Source organism: Silene latifolia, chromosome 6, assembly GCF_048544455.1.
Source record: "Silene latifolia isolate original U9 population chromosome 6, ASM4854445v1, whole genome shotgun sequence".
NCBI lineage: Eukaryota > Viridiplantae > Streptophyta > Magnoliopsida > Caryophyllales > Caryophyllaceae > Silene > Silene latifolia.
The window spans coordinates 103,525,191-103,545,410 of NC_133531.1; the positions used below are offsets into that span (position 1 = coordinate 103,525,191).

Sequence of the window (20,220 nt, forward strand, 5' to 3'; positions counted from 1 at the left end):
GCAGCGTATTACGAAAATCGCCATAGCTCATGAGTTTGTTATCGCATGCTATACGAGGTACACGACTGTCAATTAAATTTCCCGTGTAATCTTTATTTATGCAAACCGATCAACTGCAAACCAATAATAAATTGTAAAACGTTGTTCCTAAGCGTTTAGCGGCGGTTTCCGAGAAACGGCCCACTTATAATCAGAAGGTAAATAAGCCAGATCAAGTGTCAAAGAGACCACCTTTCAAAATGCAATTAAGCTTTTCAGCCAACTCTAACACAGGCAAACTAAAATATGTGTAATATGGGTCTACTATAACAAGGGCCAACTTAAATATGGGCCTAAAAGAAGAAAAGGCAAGAAGAAAGGGGAAAAAAAAAAAAGAGTGAGGAAAAAAAAATACTGATACTGTACAAATAGGCTGCCAACTTCAAACAGCGGAACCAGCTCAACAATTGCAAACCGTAAAACAGAAAAGAAGAAGGCTGAAGACCTACAAACAACAAAGCGCAAAGAAGTTTTTGTACGAATAGAAATGCACCAACCTAGACAAACCAAGGACATCTCTAAATGCAATAACCGACACAAACACAACCCAAAGCAATAAACTATGAATAAAATTCAACTATTCACTTTACTATTCCTTAGAATAGTAACATTCCTTATCCTCTTTTATATAAGGGGAGGATAAGTAGAACACAACATGTTTGATGAAATGCCTGACTGGCCCTTTTAAGTTTTTTTTGTTTCACATATTTCTGGGTTAACATTGCAGAATGCAGACGAAAACAATGGTTGTTTCTAAATAATTCTCGAATCGAAACAATCCCCTTGACCGAAGGGGTTGACGACGTGTTACTGTATATATTCATGTACAAAGAGGAAGCAGGAACTTCAACCACAAAAGATACTTACTCTGAAAAACATGTGGACAGAGCTGCTGATGCTATGACTCGTAATTTATGACAAGTGCAGCTACTATTGTGAATTACCCTCCTTCTGCTATTATCAAGCTTAGAGCAGAATAAACAAAACTGGGTGCCGTTTTCTACACCTTCCATATTGTCCTCAAAACTGGAACTTGTGAAAGCAAACAGTTGATGCCCAATACCTTGGTCGATATCGTCATCTAGAGTAGCTTGATCACTCCCAAAAACTGAACAAATGACTGAAACTAGTTTATCCACTTGTTTGTCGTGCCACTTCCTCCCTTTTTTCCAAAATATAAGAGGGGATGTGACTAAAGCTACCCCTGTGCCGAATCCAGCTCCAATTAGTATGAGCTGCCAATCAAGTCCCGATTCACTACTCATCTTTCTTGCTTGCATTGACACTGTTTCTGAGGGTTCCGATGAAGATGAACATTTCAACGTTAATGGGGGCCCACATAATGCTAGATTTCCAATGTAAGTGGTTGAATCAAACGTTTGAAGCTGATTGCCGATTGGGATTTCTCCTGTTAATTTGTTGTAGGACAAATTTAACAGTGAAAGGAAGTTCAGTTTCGCTATTTGTGTGGGAATTATACCACTGAGACTGTTATTTGAGAGGTCTAATGCTTCGAGCATCTTCAGATTTCCAATGGAGGATGGTATAGGACCCGTCAAGGCATTATTCGACATGTTAAGGAATACTAGTGTAATCAAATTTCCTATGGCTGTTGGTATTGCCCCGTGAAAATCATTGCTAGATATATCAATCCCTTTGTAAAGTGTTAAGATCTTCTGTAGGGTGATCTCTTCACCCTTGGGAGTCACTTCAACCATATCTTGGTAGTAAACATCATTAAGTGGCAGCACAGGGACACGCAACTGACTGGTAGCTGAGTTAGGTTCTACATGCATCAGTGTACTGAATATCGAGAAACATTGAGCCGTTAGCTTACCATCAAAGTGATTGAACGATAGGTCCATGATTTGCAGCAATGGCCAGGTTATGTTGTTATCTGGACATGATATTGACCCATAAAAGTAGTTGGCTCTTAGAACAAGCACCCGTAAACTAGACAAGTTCCTTAACGAGTCAGGGAAGGTGCCACTGAAACCATTTTCTCTGATGTCTAACACCTCTAACTGCTTGCAGTTGGCCAGTGATCTTGGAATTTTTCCTTGGAGAGAGTTTTCACCAATGTTGAGAGTACTTAAACTGCATCCTTTGGGAAATTCATCGAATAAGGTGCCCTTAAGTTTATTTTCCCTCAGATTCAACACATTAAGTGTCGAAGTCATTCTGATTACACACTTGGGAATTTTGCCTGTCAGAGAATTGAGTGACAAATCCAGAACCTGAAGGACAGTGAGATTGCATAATGATATGGGTATTTCATGAGATATGTTGTTACCTGAGAGAGAAACATAAGCAACATATGGAATGACATTACCAATGTTACGACTGACGGAAGTGAAATAATTGTTGGAGTAATCCAAATAAATCATACTTGGGGATATCAGATTCGGAATTTCTCCTTGAATCTTGTTGCCATGAATATCGAGGATACTTATAGTTGATATGTCTGAGGAAGGCTGTTCAAGTCTTGTGAAGCTGTTGCAGGAAAGGTTTAAGTAGGAAAGAGACCCATTACCAATACCCCATATCCATTTTGGCATCACTCCCCTAATGCTATTGATTGAGAGGTCAAGATACTGTAGAATGGACTGGTTTTTCAGAAAACCAGGCAACAGTCCCAAATTGCATGAAGCAAGTCTTAGAGTCCTCAATCGGGGAAAGGGGGAAATAGTAGCATTTGCGTCAATTGACAGGCTGTTAAACGAAAGCTCAAGAGAAGACAAATTCTGGAGCTGTCCTATCAAATTCAAGTTGAGAGTTCCACTGAAATTGTTGGAGGAAAGTTTCAAAATTTTAAGAGCTTTCATTCCAAACAATGAGTTTGGTAGCAAACCTTGTAGGTGGTTGTTGCTCAAATCCAAAGTATTTAGAGTCGATGATGGCATGTTTGGTAGTTCTCCGAGTGTCCCATTGAATCTATTTTGGAATAGTTGCATCATCTTAAGTGAAGGTAAGGAAAATATTTCCATGGGAATTCTTCCTCGTAAAAGATTGACACTCAAGTCAATATCAGTTAAATTTGAGAGGTTGGACCATTTTGTTGAGGCAAGCGTCCCAGACAGTGTATTGTTATTAAGATGCAGGCATATTAGATTCTTTGCAGATGAAAATGAGGGAATTTTACCCGAAAATTTGTTGAACGATAAATCCACATACTCAAGTTGGTTGATATTTGTGAGTGAAGATGGGATCAACCCACTGAAACTGCAGTTCTGTAACTTGATGCTCTGTAATTCCAACAAATGCCCTATAGATTCCGGCAACTGGCCAGAAAATTTTGTAAAGCTCAGCACTAACCTTTGTAATGACGCACCTGCTGGAAATTCAGGCAGAGTACCTTGGAGGAAACTGTTGTATGATAAGTCCAGGCTTATTAATGTTGGCAACTGCAGAATTTTCGGAGGAAATGTTCCATTCAACAGGCAGCTACTTAGCGTCAACGAGGTTAAATTTCTGAAATTGGCTATGAAATCAGGGACCACATTTGCCAGATTGTTCTGGTCAAGCCGAATCTCTGAAAGCGAATGTAACTTGGCAAGGGATTGATCAATTCCACCTGAAAGATTGCAGCTAGATAAGCTCAGAAATTGCAGATTAGGCACTGAATTGGATAATGCGTTGCACCATTCTGATCCATTTTCCGAAATTACCACATCATTTAGATACAATCCTCTGAGATTTGAGAAGTTTCGGATTATCCCTCCTAGACTCGGGTTTTCGAGTTTCAGAGGAGATAACCCAAACAAGTACGAACCACTAGAAAGATCGAGAGTTACCAAGTTAACCAATCCCGAGATCTCTATCGGGATTTGACCACTAAACCCAGCTTTGGACAAATTCAGGTAAGTCAAGCCAGTAAGTTGAGCAAACCCTGTTGGAAATAGTTGACTGTTGAAACTATTATTTGCTAAATTCAGACTTTTGAGGAACCCAAGTCTGAACAAAGCACGGAAATCATCAGAAGTGCCGGAAATTGATTCGCCACATAAATCAAGACCAATAACATGCCCTGATGAACTGTTGCATAGAACACCATTCCACTGACAACAATCTGAGGTTTCATTCCAAGTTGCTAATCTGTTGGACTCGGAGATAGTATAGTTAAGGCTGTTTCTAAGTTGTAACAGCAATGACCGTTGATCATCAAGGCATATGTTTGAAGCTAACTGGGTAGAGATGCACGTGAGTAATTGGATAAATGGTATCCAAAATAGCCAATAATTAACTGATACTTTCATTGAATTCTGTTCTCATATATACCATCAAACTGAGTTAATAAATGGTTTTAGTTTTGGAAATTGTTTTGAGATTAAGTTTCATTGGCTCCTTATCTTTCAAACTTATGGGTCTTGTAATTGACTGGGAAAGTATGTCACAACTACTCTCTCTCTATCAACTTTCTATGCCTTGAAAAAGGGGAGTCGTCCAAGAATGTTGAACACGGAATATTTAAGACACTAATGAAAGAATATGGGTAGTGTTTACTAGATTTGGCGAAGCTCATTCGATTCGATTCGATAAGCCTGACTCAAGATCTAAAAGTGACCTGAACTTGCTTGATCCAAAACTCGAATTAATTCGACCCGATTTAAACCTTGATTGACCCCATGTTAACCCATCCCGAGATTACTCGACCTGAAAAGACCCAACCCATTATCGAGCCGATCCAAAATGACTTAAAGTCGCCTAAAGTGACCGAGACGACGAGTACTAAGTCATATTAATGTTATATATACGTCAAAATAAAATTTTATTGGTTACAACCGGCTCTAATAAATAGTTGCAAATGCAAAATAGTACTTCGTATTTCTTAATCAAAATAGTGTTCTAACCATTAACCCCAAAACGACCCAGCCCAAAATGACCAATGCTTGGAATTGACCCGGCCACATGTCACCCAAAATTAACCTAAATCCAAAATCACAGATGTACAATATACTTAAAATGACCCGACTTAAACTGCCCCTATCTATACACAATCAAGTTAATCTATTTAGGCCCTGTTCTTTTGGACTTAAAGTCACTTAATATAAGTTCACTTCAGATCCTATAAGTTCGATTCGATTCGATTCGATCCTATAAGTTCGATTCGGTTCTATAAGTTCGATTCATTTCAAATCTTATAAATTCGATTCGATTCGATTCGAATCCTATAAGTTGATTCAATTCGATTCGATCTTATACCTCACTTAATTTAAGTTCACTTCAGATCCTATAAATTCAGTTCAGTTCAGTTCAGATCCTATAAGTTCAGTTCAGTTCAGATCCAATAAGTTCAGTTCAGATCCTATAAGTTCAGTTCAGTTCAGATCAGATAAATTTCAATCCAAAAAAACAGGGCCTTACTACTTTGATACTTCCTCCATTCAACTCCACTCAACCTATTTCTATTTTCTAGACTATTCACAAATATACATTCAATTTCGATTTTCTCTCAATACACAAGTGAAAATACATTCATGTGGGATCTTGTTTGATTCGTCTTTACGAGTACATTAAAACTATCTAATTTTTATAATATTTGCAAATACGTAGCTAACGATATTTAACGCGTAAAACATGCGTTGGCAAACGTGAAAAAACAAAGTGATAAAGTGGAATTGAATGGAGGAAGTATTTACTGAGCCTTGTCTCAAAATTCACATGAATTTTCTCACATAAATTCACCAATAATTCTTGATGAAGGTAGTGGTTTGAGCAAGTAAAGTCAGAATAATTTAAGAACCGTCAAAGTAAACGACACATTGTATGAGGGAACCACAAAATGTCGAATTAGCCGCGTCTTTTTGTCGGCCGATTGGCTTATTTGTTTCACAAATTCTCATTGAAGACATGACATATCCGTCACAAGCTGAAGACGGATATCATTTTACCTCACAAAGTACCCACTTTTTCTCTCTCTGCAACACTATTCATGTGGTCCCCTTTCTCCACTAACCCATTTTATTACCATTTTATCTCACAAAATATCCGTCACAAATGGTAACCTGTTACAAGGGAGACCAATTGTATTTGTTTAGTGGGTGTTTTAGAGAGTTCGTTGAACTTGAAAGAATATCAACTTTTGTGCCAGAAATTTCCAAATTTGGCAGCTAGTCCCATTTCTGCTGGATTATTTGGTGGGGCCTAGCTATTAAATGGTACGATACATTTTTCTTTAGACCATCCACAAGCAGCGGTAAGAATCCTCTGTTCCACTTTTGTGTCCCATTGTGTGTGCCACTTCACTCACCTTTTGACACATCACTTGTTGCAAATTAAAATATTGCAATAATTATATTAATTTGTTGATGTGTTAGAAGGTGATTGGAGTGACACACACATTGGGACACCAAATGGGACAGAGGATCCCCACTCCACAAGCAGAAGGTCGAATTAATCGGATCACCAATATTTTTCCTCATTATCACACATTAATTATCCTGACCCACTTTCATCCTCCCAAGCAGAAGGTCACGACCTAGGTCACCAACCCAATTACTTTTCACTTTTTAACTAATGAGAGTGTCCTACCTCTTAGATCATCATACTCAACCAAATGTCACCTTCTCTTTATTTTGACGGTTGTCCTTTTTTTTTGTTTCCAACCAATGGGAGTGTGCCACCTAGCGGGTCACCAACAAGGTCACCAACTCAACTCAAGGTCACCAAATGACCCCGAGTAGTTGAAGGTCACCAAAATTAACCCCTTAATCCTAATTTAAGGTGTCATTAAGGTGACCCAACAAGGTCACGACCCAGTCGGCGACCTTGCTTGGGGATGGTCTTAGGTCAATGTTAAGATATTTAGTTGAGAAAAATGATACTTTTGGAATTATTTTTTTCACATATGAATTTTACTTTTTCATATATATTTTTTTATTAACTTTTTATATCATACCCTTTTTTCTAAACTCATTTATCTTTTTCTCTAAAATCGAATCTAATGCAATGCCTCTGCTTGTAATTCCATCTTACGAAACAAACAAAAGCTCATCTCCCATGTTCTTCTTTTATTTGAATCATGAGATACTCTATTTTATTTTCAATCATTTTTGCTTCAGACCGCAATAAAATCTCTCACAAGTGAAAAGCATATGGGTGGTGGAACACCCCCATATGCTTTCCCACTCACACCCTAAATGGGTTTTTTGTGAGAGGAAATGATATCCGTCTGAAAATTTTAGACGGATATGGCGGTCTGAAATAAGAATTTGTGATTTTAGAATACTTGGAACAAAAAAGTGATTTGTGTAATGTCACAAGGTGCTAGAAAGCAGATATGTACGTACAATGGTTATGACTAACATCAACTTTGTGCGAAACCTTGTCCGAATATGTTAAAGCATCTATTTGTTGAGCTCGTATAATATACGTGCATCCTCCAAAAGAGCTCTTCAAATTAACAAAAGCACAACTCATACACAAATTCTCCATAAAATTATAGACCTGAAATGAGAATGAAGTCCAACAAAAGATAATTGTCATTGCCATACTATGTTTTTTCAATAGTTAATCACCAAAAAAAAAGCAAGACGACATGATGTCCAACAAAAGACGATAATAAATACGAAGATTTGTCTTGTAATATCTCGATAATTCATCTTCAAGACTATGATTTCTATAATAACTTGAAGCGGACTTGAAGAGTACTTCAGTGATTTCCATCAGCGTACTACACCTGCATCAAATTGTAAGTCGATTTAAAGTACCAAAATCATTGTCGTATATATAATTTACATATTTAACCCAACAAAAAAAAAATATAATTCACATTAAAAAAAAAACTCACCAATTATTTTCAACTTTCACTTTCCACATGTTTTTTTGTTGTGACCAAAATCACCACATTTGCTACATCTCAATTTTCTTCCAACTTTGGTTACACTCCCATACTTGCTACTAGTTTCGCCTTCTTCTCTTCTTCTTTTATGTTGTTGTTTCCCTCTCTTCTTCTTCTTGAACTCGGGGGGCAAAATTACATCTCCTTCACTAGGTAACCACATGTTCATACCGTTTAGAGGCTCGATTGGATAGGAGTATGCTTTAATATACGACGCTACACTGTAACAATCACTCACATAATCTTCCGGATTGACCCGTGCTGATAGTGAAGGAGTTCAGGCAGTATTATGGACTCCACCAACTTTAATGAGCCTTACCCTCCCTCGTCGGTTGTGAGTGAGTGTAACCCTTCCGTTTCCTTTGCCCCGGAAATTACCAATTTCATCTTCTTCAACAAAAAACAAGCCCACAAAAAGTTGTATCTCTCATCCAAGGATTACGAGAACTTGATGCTAGGGAAGAATCTGCAATTTTTTCATCCCAAATCGGGGGCTTCTATGAGAGTCCGCCCCCTCTTCAATAAACCTTCTACCTCGATGGGAACTCCCCATGAAAACTCTTCAAGGGAAGCAGCAGTTCCCCCTATTTCTCCTTTGCCAATGAATCTTTATGCTGCCATGGATGTTGGTTTAGCTAAGAATGCGAATAATTTAGATGCTGATGAGGTTAATCCTCATGAGGTTAAGAGACCACGCTGGTCTTCTGAGGGGATTTCAGATCAAGTCAGCAAGGTTAGCGAAGTATCAATGACTGCAGGCACTTTTCTAGACCAGCCTGGTAAGGCTAATTTCATTACCAACCCCCTGCCTTGTCAAAGCCAGTTTGTTTTCTCAACTTTCTCAGCTGTGAAGACGCAGTCAAGCAGAGCATGGAGCCGCTTCAGGAAGAATACTTTCAGCCGACAGTGTTCGCATCGGGTTCGAGCTGATTTCAAGGATAAGTCAATGTTGATGGTTAGAAATTCCTCTGTTTTTTGCAGGTTTAAAGGTTTGGAGATGGTCACGTGTTCTAAAAGAAAAGAGGATTCAATCCATTTCGACAACTTTTACCATCCTCCGATTAAAAAGCATCGTCTTTCTGTTCTTGGTGGGTCTGTTTGTAAAATTAGTTATGTTAGTTGTGCTTCTGCTAGTTTGGGGGTCTCTACCGGCCCTAGGTTTGTAATGTAACAGGTTTGTAAGTTTGACTTTTATCTTGTTTATAATAGTACACCTTTGTCTAAAAAAAAAAAATCCCCCATACTGGAGGTAAAAGGTCATTTCTGTAAAAAAGTGAATAAGTTTATATTAATTGTGATGATTAGCAACGTACAGAGAGGAGCAATTTATACAAAGAGTAGCTTACTAAGACTAGGTTAACTAAAGCTATAAACAAGCTAACAACTACTATAAACTAGGGATTGTATTTGACTAGACTATTAACAAACTATTAACAGAAAAGTAGAAGAATAAGGAGAACTAGCAGCCTTTGGATTGCATATCCTTAACAGGCTCCATCAAGTTGGACGGCCGAAGGGTGAGTCCAATCTTGGAAGCAAGTAATAGAAACCGAGGACGTGGTAACGGCTTAGTTAAAGTATCAGCAAGTTGATCGTCACCGTTAACATGTTGAATGCGAATAGTGCCGACTGAACTTGTTCTCGGACAAAATGAAAAGCCAAGGCCAAATGTTTCATCCGGAAATGAAAAATTGGATTGGCGGAGTAGTTCGTTGCACCGAGATTGTCGCAAAAAATCACAGGACGAGAGGGCAATAGAACATGTAGTTCAGTTAGCAGCGACCTTAGCCAAAGAACTTCAGAAGTTGTATCAGCTATAGCATGAAATTCGGCTTCGGTCGAGGAGCGTGAGACAGCTCGCTGCTTCTTAGAGGACCAGGAAATGGGATGTTGACCAATAAACACAATATAACCTGTGGTAGACAAATAATTATCTTGATCGCCTCCTAAATCCGCATCGCAATAAGCATGGAAATTAAATGAATTGTTTCTTCGAAAAATAAGACCATGATGTATGGTGCCTTTAGAAACCGTAGAAGCCTTTTAAGAGCATACCGGTGATCGGCAGTCGGATGGGTAAGAAATTGTGCCAATCTATTTACCGAGAAAGCAATATCGGGGCGTGTTAAAGATAGATACTGCAAGCTCCCAACAATAGCGCGATAGTTAGTAGCATCTTCAATAGGCATATCGTCTTGACGAAATAAAGGTGAATAAGATAACATCGGAGTAGAAGAGGAGCTGTAGTCAAGCATATTAAATCGAGCAAGAATATTGGAAACATATTTTGATTGATTAATGTGGATGCCAGACGATATAGGCGTGACCTCCATGACAAGAAAATAAGATAAAGGACCCAAATCTTTAAGAGAGAAACGTTGCGAGATAGCTGAAATAAATGTAGTAACGGCGTCGGAATTTGGACTTGTGATAACAATATCATCCACATAAACAAGAGCAAAAAGACGGATGTTAGCACGATCATAAATAAATAATGACGAATCAGAGATAGAGTTGCGAAAACCAAAGGACACGAAATAATTTTTTAATTCAGTGTACCAAGCACGAGGTGCTTGTTTTAAACCGTAGATAGCTTTGCTTAATTTGCATACATAAGAAGGAGACTCATTATTTGTGAAATCCGGTGGTTGAACCATGTACACGGACTCAGTCAAGGTTACTTGAAGAAAGGCGTTGTTGACGTCAATTTGACGCATAGACCAGCCATGGGAGACGGCTAAGGATAGAATAAGACGAATAGTAGTAGGTTTAATGACAGGACTAAAGGTTTCGGAATAGTCGAGACCAGGTCTTTGATGAAAACCCTTGGCAACAAGACGGGCTTTGTGTTGCTTCAGAGAACCATCGGGATTATATTTAATACGAAATACCCATTTTCACCCAATTATATTTTGGGCTTGATCGGGAGGGACAAGGGTCCAGGTGGAATTTCGAATTAAGGCATCGTACTCGGATTGCATTGCTGCTCTCCAACGAGGATCAATGAGAGCTTGTTTGACTGTCATTGGAGTAATATAAGTAGACGGAACTGTGGAAAGTTTAGCATATTTTGGATTCGGTTTACGTATATTGTTTGAAAGTCGGGTAGCATGAATAGGGGCAGTGGAAGAAGATGTATTGGGGATGGGAGGAGGAGTCGGATTAGGAATGTCGTGGGGAGAAGTGACAGGCGAAGTGGCAGGGGAAGTGGTGGAGGCAGGGGAAGTGGAGGAAGATGAGCCAAGGGGAGACACGGGTGAGGAGGCAGTGGAGGCAGGTGAGTGAAGAATGGGAATAGCCAAGGAACACCAATCTGAAGTAGTCATCGGTGGTGGTGAGTTAGAGAGCTTAAGAAGATCGACATAAGGAAATTGGTCATCCAAAAACCGAACATGTCGAGAGGTATACATACGGGATGTGAGAGGGTCGAGACACAAGTAGGCACTTTGTGTGTTCGAGTAGCCAAGAAATACGCATTGAATAGAGCGAGGTTCGAGTTTATGGTGGGAGTAAGGGCGTAACCAAGGAAAGCAGAGACAACCGAAGCTATGAAGTTTATTTATATTTGGTTCTTTTTGGAAGAGAATGGAATAAGGAGATTGATTTTGTAATGTAGGAGTCAGAAGGCGATTTATTAGGTAGGCTGCTGTAGAAAAGGCGTGAGGCCAAAACGAGACAGGAAGGCGATCATGGGTAAGCAGAGATAAGCCCGTCTCGACAATGTGACTATGTCGTCGCTCAGCAAACCCGTTATGCTCTGGAGTATGAGGGGGAGAAGTAAGGTGATTAATGCCATTGATATTGAGACCTTGCGTCATTTTAATAAACTCTCCACCATTGTCGGAGTAAAATTGTCGAATCGGTTTATTGAAGAATTTTTCAATGATTGCACGGAATTTAAGAAAAGTAGAAGCAGTGTCGGATTTTTGCTTTAGAGGGTAGAGCCATATATAGTGAGTAAAATGATCAACAAAGATAACATAATATTTAAAGGAATTAGCAGAAACAACGGGGGACGTCCATAAGTCGGAAAAGATTAAATCAAGCGGAGCAGACGATTTTAACGAGGATTCGGCAAAAGGAAGTTTATGACTTTTATTAATATGACAAGAAATGCAAGAATAAGAACAAGAAACATGTAATTGAAATCTAGAATTAAGAAGCTGCATACTTTTATTAGAGGGATGTCCTAAACGGTGATGCCATGAGGATTGGCCGGGGGCAATGGCGAGTTGAGCTTGAGGTAAGGAGGGAAGCCAGACATACATTCCATCAACGAGTTGCCCTTGAAGAAGAACTGCTTCCGTCTGAATGTCATGAATAGAAAAGGAAGTGGGTAAGAATTTAGCATATGCGTTATTATCATGACAAAACTGCGAGACGGAAAATAATCGACGAGATATTTTAGGAACAACAAGGACATTAGAAAAGGTAAGTAAACGAGATGAGGAAGGGATAGTAAAAGAACCAGTATGACTGATTTCAAGAGGGGAACCATTAGCAATAAGAAGGTCATCAGGCCCTTCATAGGCTTGGTGAAGGGAAAGCGTGTTTAAATCATCAGTAATATGATGCGAGGCCCCGCTATCAACAGTGCAAGAACGCGGGGGTTGAGTAGAGGTTGGGGTAACGGTGTTGGCCTGAGGACGAGGGCCACGGGATTGACGGGTGGGAAAGACAACGTTGGGATATAATTTCTGGAGCAGCCGACATTTGGAAGCAACATGTCCGACTGTATCACAGAAATGACAGCGGCCACGATACGGTTTAGGGAAATCAGGGGACTCGTTGGTGGCAGGAGGGGTCGGGAGAATAGGAGAGGAAGAGGCAGATTTGTGGTAGGATTGATTATGATAATGAGAGCGAGAATGGGTGGCCGCATTAGCAGATGGTTGGAACGGAGTAGGAGCAGGCGGGGTGTTCTTAAGACAGAGTTCGTGTTGGATTAATTTTTCGTGGAGAGATTCAAAGGATATGGGAGTGTCGCGGGCAGGAACAACATCAATGACGGAACCGTATTTTGTTGGGTTAAGGCCGTTTAGAATTTTGGCAGTGATATCATCAACGTCCATTGGGTGCTCGAGTTGAGCGAGGTCATCAGTGCAAGCTTTAATGGCCGTCATATATTCAGTAATACTCATATCGTCAGTATGAGAAATATTGTCGAGACGGTCTTTTATTTGCAAAAGATGACCACGAGAAGAGTTGGCAAAGGTGCGAATGAGGGTGTTCCAGGCATCGTGGGATGTCGCATCATTAACGATGAGACCAGCAATGGGAGAAGACAAGGTACCGGTGAGTGCACTAAGGATCAATTGATCTTGGCGATACCAAGTCGAGTAAGCCGGGTTTGCTTGGGTGGTGGTTTCGGTGGCAGGAGGGACAAGTTGGACAGTGAGAGTTTGTGGAGGTGCGGGATTAGTGCCATCAAGATAGGAAAACAATTGCAAACACTACTACAGATACAGCCTATAACAACGGGTAAAAACCGTTGTAAAATCAAAAAGCGGACGTTGTTAAAACGGCCGTTGTAGAAGGTATTTACAACGGTTTGCTTATTTAGTGAAACCGTTGTCTAAAGTATTCACCACGGTTAAAAGCCGTTGTTGTTGGGTGTTCTCCGTTATGGAAAGTGTTTCAAAATTTTGGAGGGAATAATATAACAACGGTTGTCGTATGTATAACCGTTGTTGTAACTTTCCCTCCAAAATTGTGAAGTCTTTTGACAACGGGTTTATGGTACATACCCGTTGTTAAAATTTTTAGTAACAACGGTTCTTTGTTTAATACCCGTTGTTGTAATTTTACCTCCAAAATTGTGAAGACTTTTAACAACGGTTCTTCGATTAAAACCTGTTGTTGAATATTATGCGCGGTTATTTGTGAATGTCATTCACAACGGTGTTATTTTTATTAACCGTTGTGAAAGGTATTCACAACGGTTTTTTTTAGTAACCGTTTTTATTACAAACTCCTAATGTTTTGAAAAAATAAATTTGTTTCATGCCATTCAAAAACCTGCATATGTCGAACACCATATACCAAGACCAAAGATAAATCACACTTTGGGTTCATCAACTCAATAGATTCAATTCAACCACAACAAGAATGTGCATCATATATATATATATATATATACTTACAAGGAGTTGAATTTACATGAACTAATCATTCCCTAACTTCAACAAAAAATTTACTAATAAGTTGATCTAAACTCTGAGTATCATGCATTTCTAATATATTCTAAGACGTAGTTGCCCCACATGTCTCTTACCTCGTCTATATCTACACTTGAGTACTGCTCAATCTGTTGTGACGGGTTGATTGCATACTGCGGAAAAAACAAAGAGAAGACATTATGGTATATATAGCGACAAAAGCAAGACAACATTAGCAACATCATGGTATATATAGCAGCAAGCAAGACAACATTAGCTCTAATTTAAAAAAAAAGTAATAAACACATGTTTAAATTATTACTAACCTTGTCTGGAATAACGAGATATCTTCGCCTAATAATCTCCAACATGAACCGACAAGCGTAGTATCCACATTGTATGCTATCTGGCTGGCGAGGGGCCTATTATTACATAAAAAAAACAGACGAGAGAAGGCTCACATCAGAATCTTGAACTTTAGGTATTGTATTAGTATTAAACACAGATTTTGCACTTAATGTTATTGTATTTGAGCACGTACCCCTGTTATCGTAATAAAATCAGGGCCAGCATCAGAATCTTCCGTGGGTTGATCCTGCTCGTTTGCTCTTTTCTTCTTAAAGGCCCTTTTTTTAAAAAAGGGTTTTTTATCAAACACAACCTTTAAAAAACTTTTTTTTCCAAACACCACCTTTAAAAAAAAAGTTTGTGAAACACAACCTTTAATAATTTTTTTTTTGTTAAACACGACATTTTGGCTAGAGTTTGAACACTTGCAATGGGGTGACATTCAATCGATGTTTGAGATAGGAAACGAGGTCGGTTTGAGGTGTTTTTAGACTCGTTGGAAAGGTGGGAGTACAAGCTTTCTAGGCATTATCAATACGGCGGTGATAGGTAGCCTTATCTAGGGTCTATAGGTGTGTAAAGTAAGGCTGGTCAAGGAGTGAATTGGTGTTTTTCTGATTTGTTTTTACCTCCAACTTACTCCTTGACCAGCCTTACTTTACACACCAATATACCCCACATAAGGCCACCTATCACCACCGTATTAGTAACCCCCGGAAAGCTTGTACTCCCACCTTTCTAAAGAGTCCAAGAACACCTCAAATCGACTTCGTTTGCTATCTCAAATATCGACTGAAAGTCACCCCATTCCAAGTGTTCAAACTCTAGCCAAAATGTCGTGTTTAACAAAAAAAAATTTATTAAAGGTTGTGTTTCACAAACTTTTTTTTTAAAGGTGGTGTTTGGAAAAAAAAGTTTTTTAAAGGTTGTGTTTGACAAAAAACCCTTTAAAAAATAAAAAAGGAGGCAGAAACTAATTTTTTTAGGGGCAAAAATATGAAAGAGCTTTTTTCTATAAATAAAAAATGAAAATGTTATTATAAATAAATCAGTATTATAAACTTACATATTAATCAAGTGCTTAAAAGTCTCGCTTGGTTGATGATGTAAAGAGTCCAACCAGAAAACTTTATTCCTTGTCGGCATGATGGCTGCTAGCACCCAATGAGTCCTACATCAAGAGACATCATCATTATTAACAAGTACATATATTAGTTATGAAAATGCAATTGTAGGGGGAAACGTAATATTAATTTGTTTATTACCCTTTTTCATTATAAACGTCAAAAATCAGCTTCTTGGTTGTCGCCAATTCTTTGAGCAATATAATCTACCCGTTGTTCGAACGAGAAATCCGGAATAAATAAAGATAAAACATAGGGGCACAGGAATCCGTATTGATCAGATGGAATATTCTTCTCGGGGATCACTCTCAATTTCAATATCCTACATTATTACGGTATTAATTCCGGTATTTAAAACACTATCTAGTAGTCAGAATATTAGACTATGAAATTATTTATTAAGAAACTTACTTCATCCAAACAAATATGTGTGATATATCAATCTGGTCTAGGCCAGCCCATACGGCTAGCAGATCCCATGATATAAGCGCTTGGCGCTCAACCCCTAGAATATCCTCCTCGAGCGGAATAACTATCACTTGCTCTGTGGCTGTGCGATGACCACCTCCTCATGCGGTCTCATCATCGTCACCGTTCTTACTTTTTGCATGTAATCCTTCCCTTTATATTGTGTGGAGTTTAAACTCCTAACTTTCAGTCCGGAAAGAATGAGTCTTTGATTTTGTGCTACTACCACCAGCCTACACATGTAGTAGATAATTAAAATAATAAAAAATCCAAAGGTAACATATCCTAGTTGGAGTAATAAAAATAAAAGCGTACTTAATTAAATACCTCGTCAACCTGCTCTTTCAATGATGAGGTAGTAGTAGCAAGTAAGACTGGGACTTAGGCTTATCAGTCTTTTTTGTCCCCTACACAAAATTACCATACTTTTTATAAATACAGACAAAATATAAATAAAGGGAGCGAGGTTAATTTTTAAAAAAATGGAGAAGTTAATTAAATACCTCATCAAGTTGTTGTGAAGTCGAGGTCGTTGGCATGTCTGTGGACTTAGGCTTATCCGCCAAAGCCGTCTTTTTTGTTCCCTACAAAAAAAAATAACATATAAATTTAACATATAAAAACATTCAACAATTAAAAATGTAACATATATATAAAGGTATTTCTTCTAACCCCAACGCTTTCATTTCTTTGAGGCGGCGGAGATATCTTCGCCAAGTAGATGTGAGTTTCAGGCCATTGGATGAAACTTCCAAGCGCATCTCCCAGAATGGTAATGTCGTCATGAATTGGGACAGGCAGTTGAAAGTTTTCATGGCCTGGAAAGACTGTAATTATCTCTACTATTCTATGATTCGGCAAAAGTTTTTCGCCATGAACTACGCTTTCATTGCTTCGCAGATTTGGTTTCTACGAGACCCCGCCAACACGCACATGTGGCTTTTCGGTTTAAGGGTCAACAAGAATAACGGCCTCTTGTTTACGGCCTGAAGAATATACACATACATTATTATATCTTTGCAAAAACGCTTCAAATTCAAAAGATTTTGCAAAACGCTTTGTCTCGGGCCGATTTTTGCGAAAACTTCAGCATTCATATAAATTTAACTAATTAAACACTTCATGCATACCTTACTGAAAACAGGGAACTGACTTGAAAGGGATGTATGCTGTTTTCCATCAGCCGTCTTCTCAAGTTGCATCTCCTTTTCAGACCCATTATTTACCTAATAAAATTAACCAATTCAATGGCACCATGTCGGTTATAGCATTAGAGCCGGCGGTGAACACACCCCCGATCTTACCCAAAAAAAAGAAAAGAAAAATAAGGAAGTATTAGGTACCCGATCGGCTTTAGTTGTTACAACTTCAGAAGCATTATTAGGTACCGATCTTTCTCAATCTCGTTGACCGATACTTCTTTCTCATGTATTGCCAAGGTAGTAGCGGCCTCTTGACCAATCTGTTGTACCTTATTATTACCCCTTTAGAAATGACATCCTCCATCATCTTCACTTCTTCTTCGGAAAGCTTACCTCCAACATTCAGCTTTAGTAGTACGGATGCCATTAATCAAGTGCTTGCCAAGAATGTAATGTGTCGGCAATTTTTATCCCAACAATAACATGTGAATTGAACTTAAATGAAAATAATAGAATAAATGTTACCATGTCGGCCTTCTCGGACTTAGTCTTCCTTTTCTTCTTTATCCGGGCGTTTTCCCATAATATTTCGTTACTCCAACCTGTAACGGGACGCCCCTCAAACGACATGGATGTTCGGGTCGGCCGATCGCTCTAGCAAGAACGTCATTACGACCATTGGGAGTGAATTTCCCTTCTTCTACCTCTTTCAATACGTTGTCCTATAATATATTAAATAAACTTCAAATTATATTTGTGACTAAAATAATATAGTTAGTAATGAACTCGTCTTAATAAAATAATGCTTACTATGTTGGCCAAAACTTCCTCATCATATTTGTCACGCGACGACAGGGATCCTTTAGGCGTGTGCCCTTGTTTATAAGTTACATGCCGATCCACCTCTTTCACTCCCTTTGCCACCTACACATTAACATGGTAACATTTATACACGTAAATGTGTATCAATGCAAGTCCAAGTGTGATTAAAAAAATAAAGTCTCACAGGGGAATAATGCATGCTACTTACGAGGTCCTCTTCTATCTTTCTCAGAACCGCCTCGAGAACCATAGAATTTCCCCTTCTTGCATGAAATGTTAGCACGATTTCTTCTGCTAACGGCCTTCAAATAATTATATAAAAGCGCAAGTAGATGAGATAATAAAAAGATTATATAAAGGACTCATTAATTAAAAAAATGATAGGTAAATCGTTAAAAGGCGAGGATATTTAACCTGAAACTTCTCAGTAGTTCTCATTTTTTGAAAAGATCCCATTCTTCCTGCTTGATGGTGGGACACTTGTTTTTCGGTGGGCTCTTACGCATCTCCCCCGTTGCCTTGTCCACATACAACCAATCCCTAGCAACGCCACACCTCCACCGCTTTGTGGACATCCGCGGCCTTATGCATTAAATACTCATCATGGCTTTTATCGGGTATAATAAAGCCTTCCTTTACACGAGCCAAGTATAACTCCGCCAATTTTGGATTCAAAGTTCTAACATCATCTAAATGGATAGACACAAACTGTCTTGTGCAAGCACCAATCCAACTGGAGAAAAGACCCGCATTTGGACCAAAGAGGGAAACCCATCTCACTCCATGTTATTTGGAACGACTGTTTAGCGGCTATAGCTGCAAGGACTTTCTTGCACTTCGTAGCACCTCTCTCACCAGGCTTATTATCACCAGGCTCATTATTCTTTTGACTTCTTTTACGTTTTTCACCCATGATAATCCTAAAACCCAAATATGAATGATATAGCTGGAAATGAACAACTTAACAACGTACATGCAGAGTATTATCTAAAACCCTAAACCCTAATAGGAATGAAAATTTAAAACAACAGATTGAGCTTCTAAAATCCTAAACCCTGATAAGAGGAGTAAAGTAGATGATGCGGGATGATAAAGATAACAAAGAAGACGAAAAACAAACAGATGCATGAAAAAGAAACAAGATGATGATCGTCTTAAAACCCTAATGACGAAACACAAAATTAAAGTGAACATACCTGTTGATGATGATGATAAAGAGAACGAGCAGGATGATAAGGGAAGGCAACGGAATCTGGGCTTCGGAAACTGGGCGACGGCCGACGACGAGAATGGAAAAAGCGAGGAAGAGAGAAGAATTAACACAGGATACCAACGGTTGAACTAATAATGTTGTGTGTGTTTGTGTATGGCATGCTGTATGGGTTTCTAAATTAGTTTTTTATTAAGACAAACTATTGACAACGGGTGCTCAGAGAAGAACCGTTGTTATATGTTAATAACAACGGGTCAATAAAAGCCAACCGTTGTCAAAAGTTTATTACAACGGTTAAAATATACCCGTTGTAATATATTTTCACCAAATTTGCGCCAAAATGAAATATGTCAAAAAAATAATTGACAACGGGTAGAGGTACTACACCCGTTGTTGAAAGTATTAACAACGGGTAATTTAAATATAACCGTTGTTATTGTTGAACCTCTTTTTTTTTTTTTTTTAAAATTATAATTCCATTACGGTCCAAACTCGTAACAATACATATTTGTAAATAAAGTAGCACCATATCTTTGCAACATTATTCAAAGAAATTTTAACACCAAAGATCCACATCTAATAATAAGATCAAGAAAATAAGACAACACCAAAGATGCATGCATATTGTGTCCTCGATGAACTATCTCGGGATCGGGGCGTTTCTTGGATGTCATAGTTTCTTCGTTAACCCAAATACCTTCACCATGGTCATCACGCATATAGATGCTTTCAGTGTCCTCATGATCAGTGTCAACATCGTCGAAATAAGATACAGTGGTAGACTGATCCATTCCCTCAAAAACGACATCCTGATCATCATCACCATTATCGGATGGACTACTCCTTCTTTTCCTTATAGACATTACAGACAATGACCACTTCTTATCCATAGGATCGGTGACATAGAACACTTGTTTAGCTTGGGATGCCATTATGAAAGGATCATCCTTATTATTGCCAACCTTACCCAGATTGACCAACGTAAATCCCATCTTATCCTTTCGGACACAATGGATGTTGTTATCAACCCAGTTACATCGAAACAAAGGCATTGTGAAATCAATGT

At 38.7% G+C, this 20,220-nt stretch overlaps 1 protein-coding gene across 1 annotated transcript; it reads right to left on the minus strand.

Moving 5' to 3' along the window:
- Positions 1-786: 786 nt before the first annotated feature.
- Positions 787-4,402, minus strand: LOC141587050 (receptor-like protein 7). Its single transcript, XM_074408469.1, has one exon. The coding sequence runs from the start codon at positions 4,293-4,295 to the stop codon at positions 903-905; it is 3,393 nt and encodes a 1,130-aa protein (XP_074264570.1). The 5' UTR covers positions 4,296-4,402; the 3' UTR covers positions 787-902.
- Positions 4,403-20,220: the final 15,818 nt, after the last annotated feature.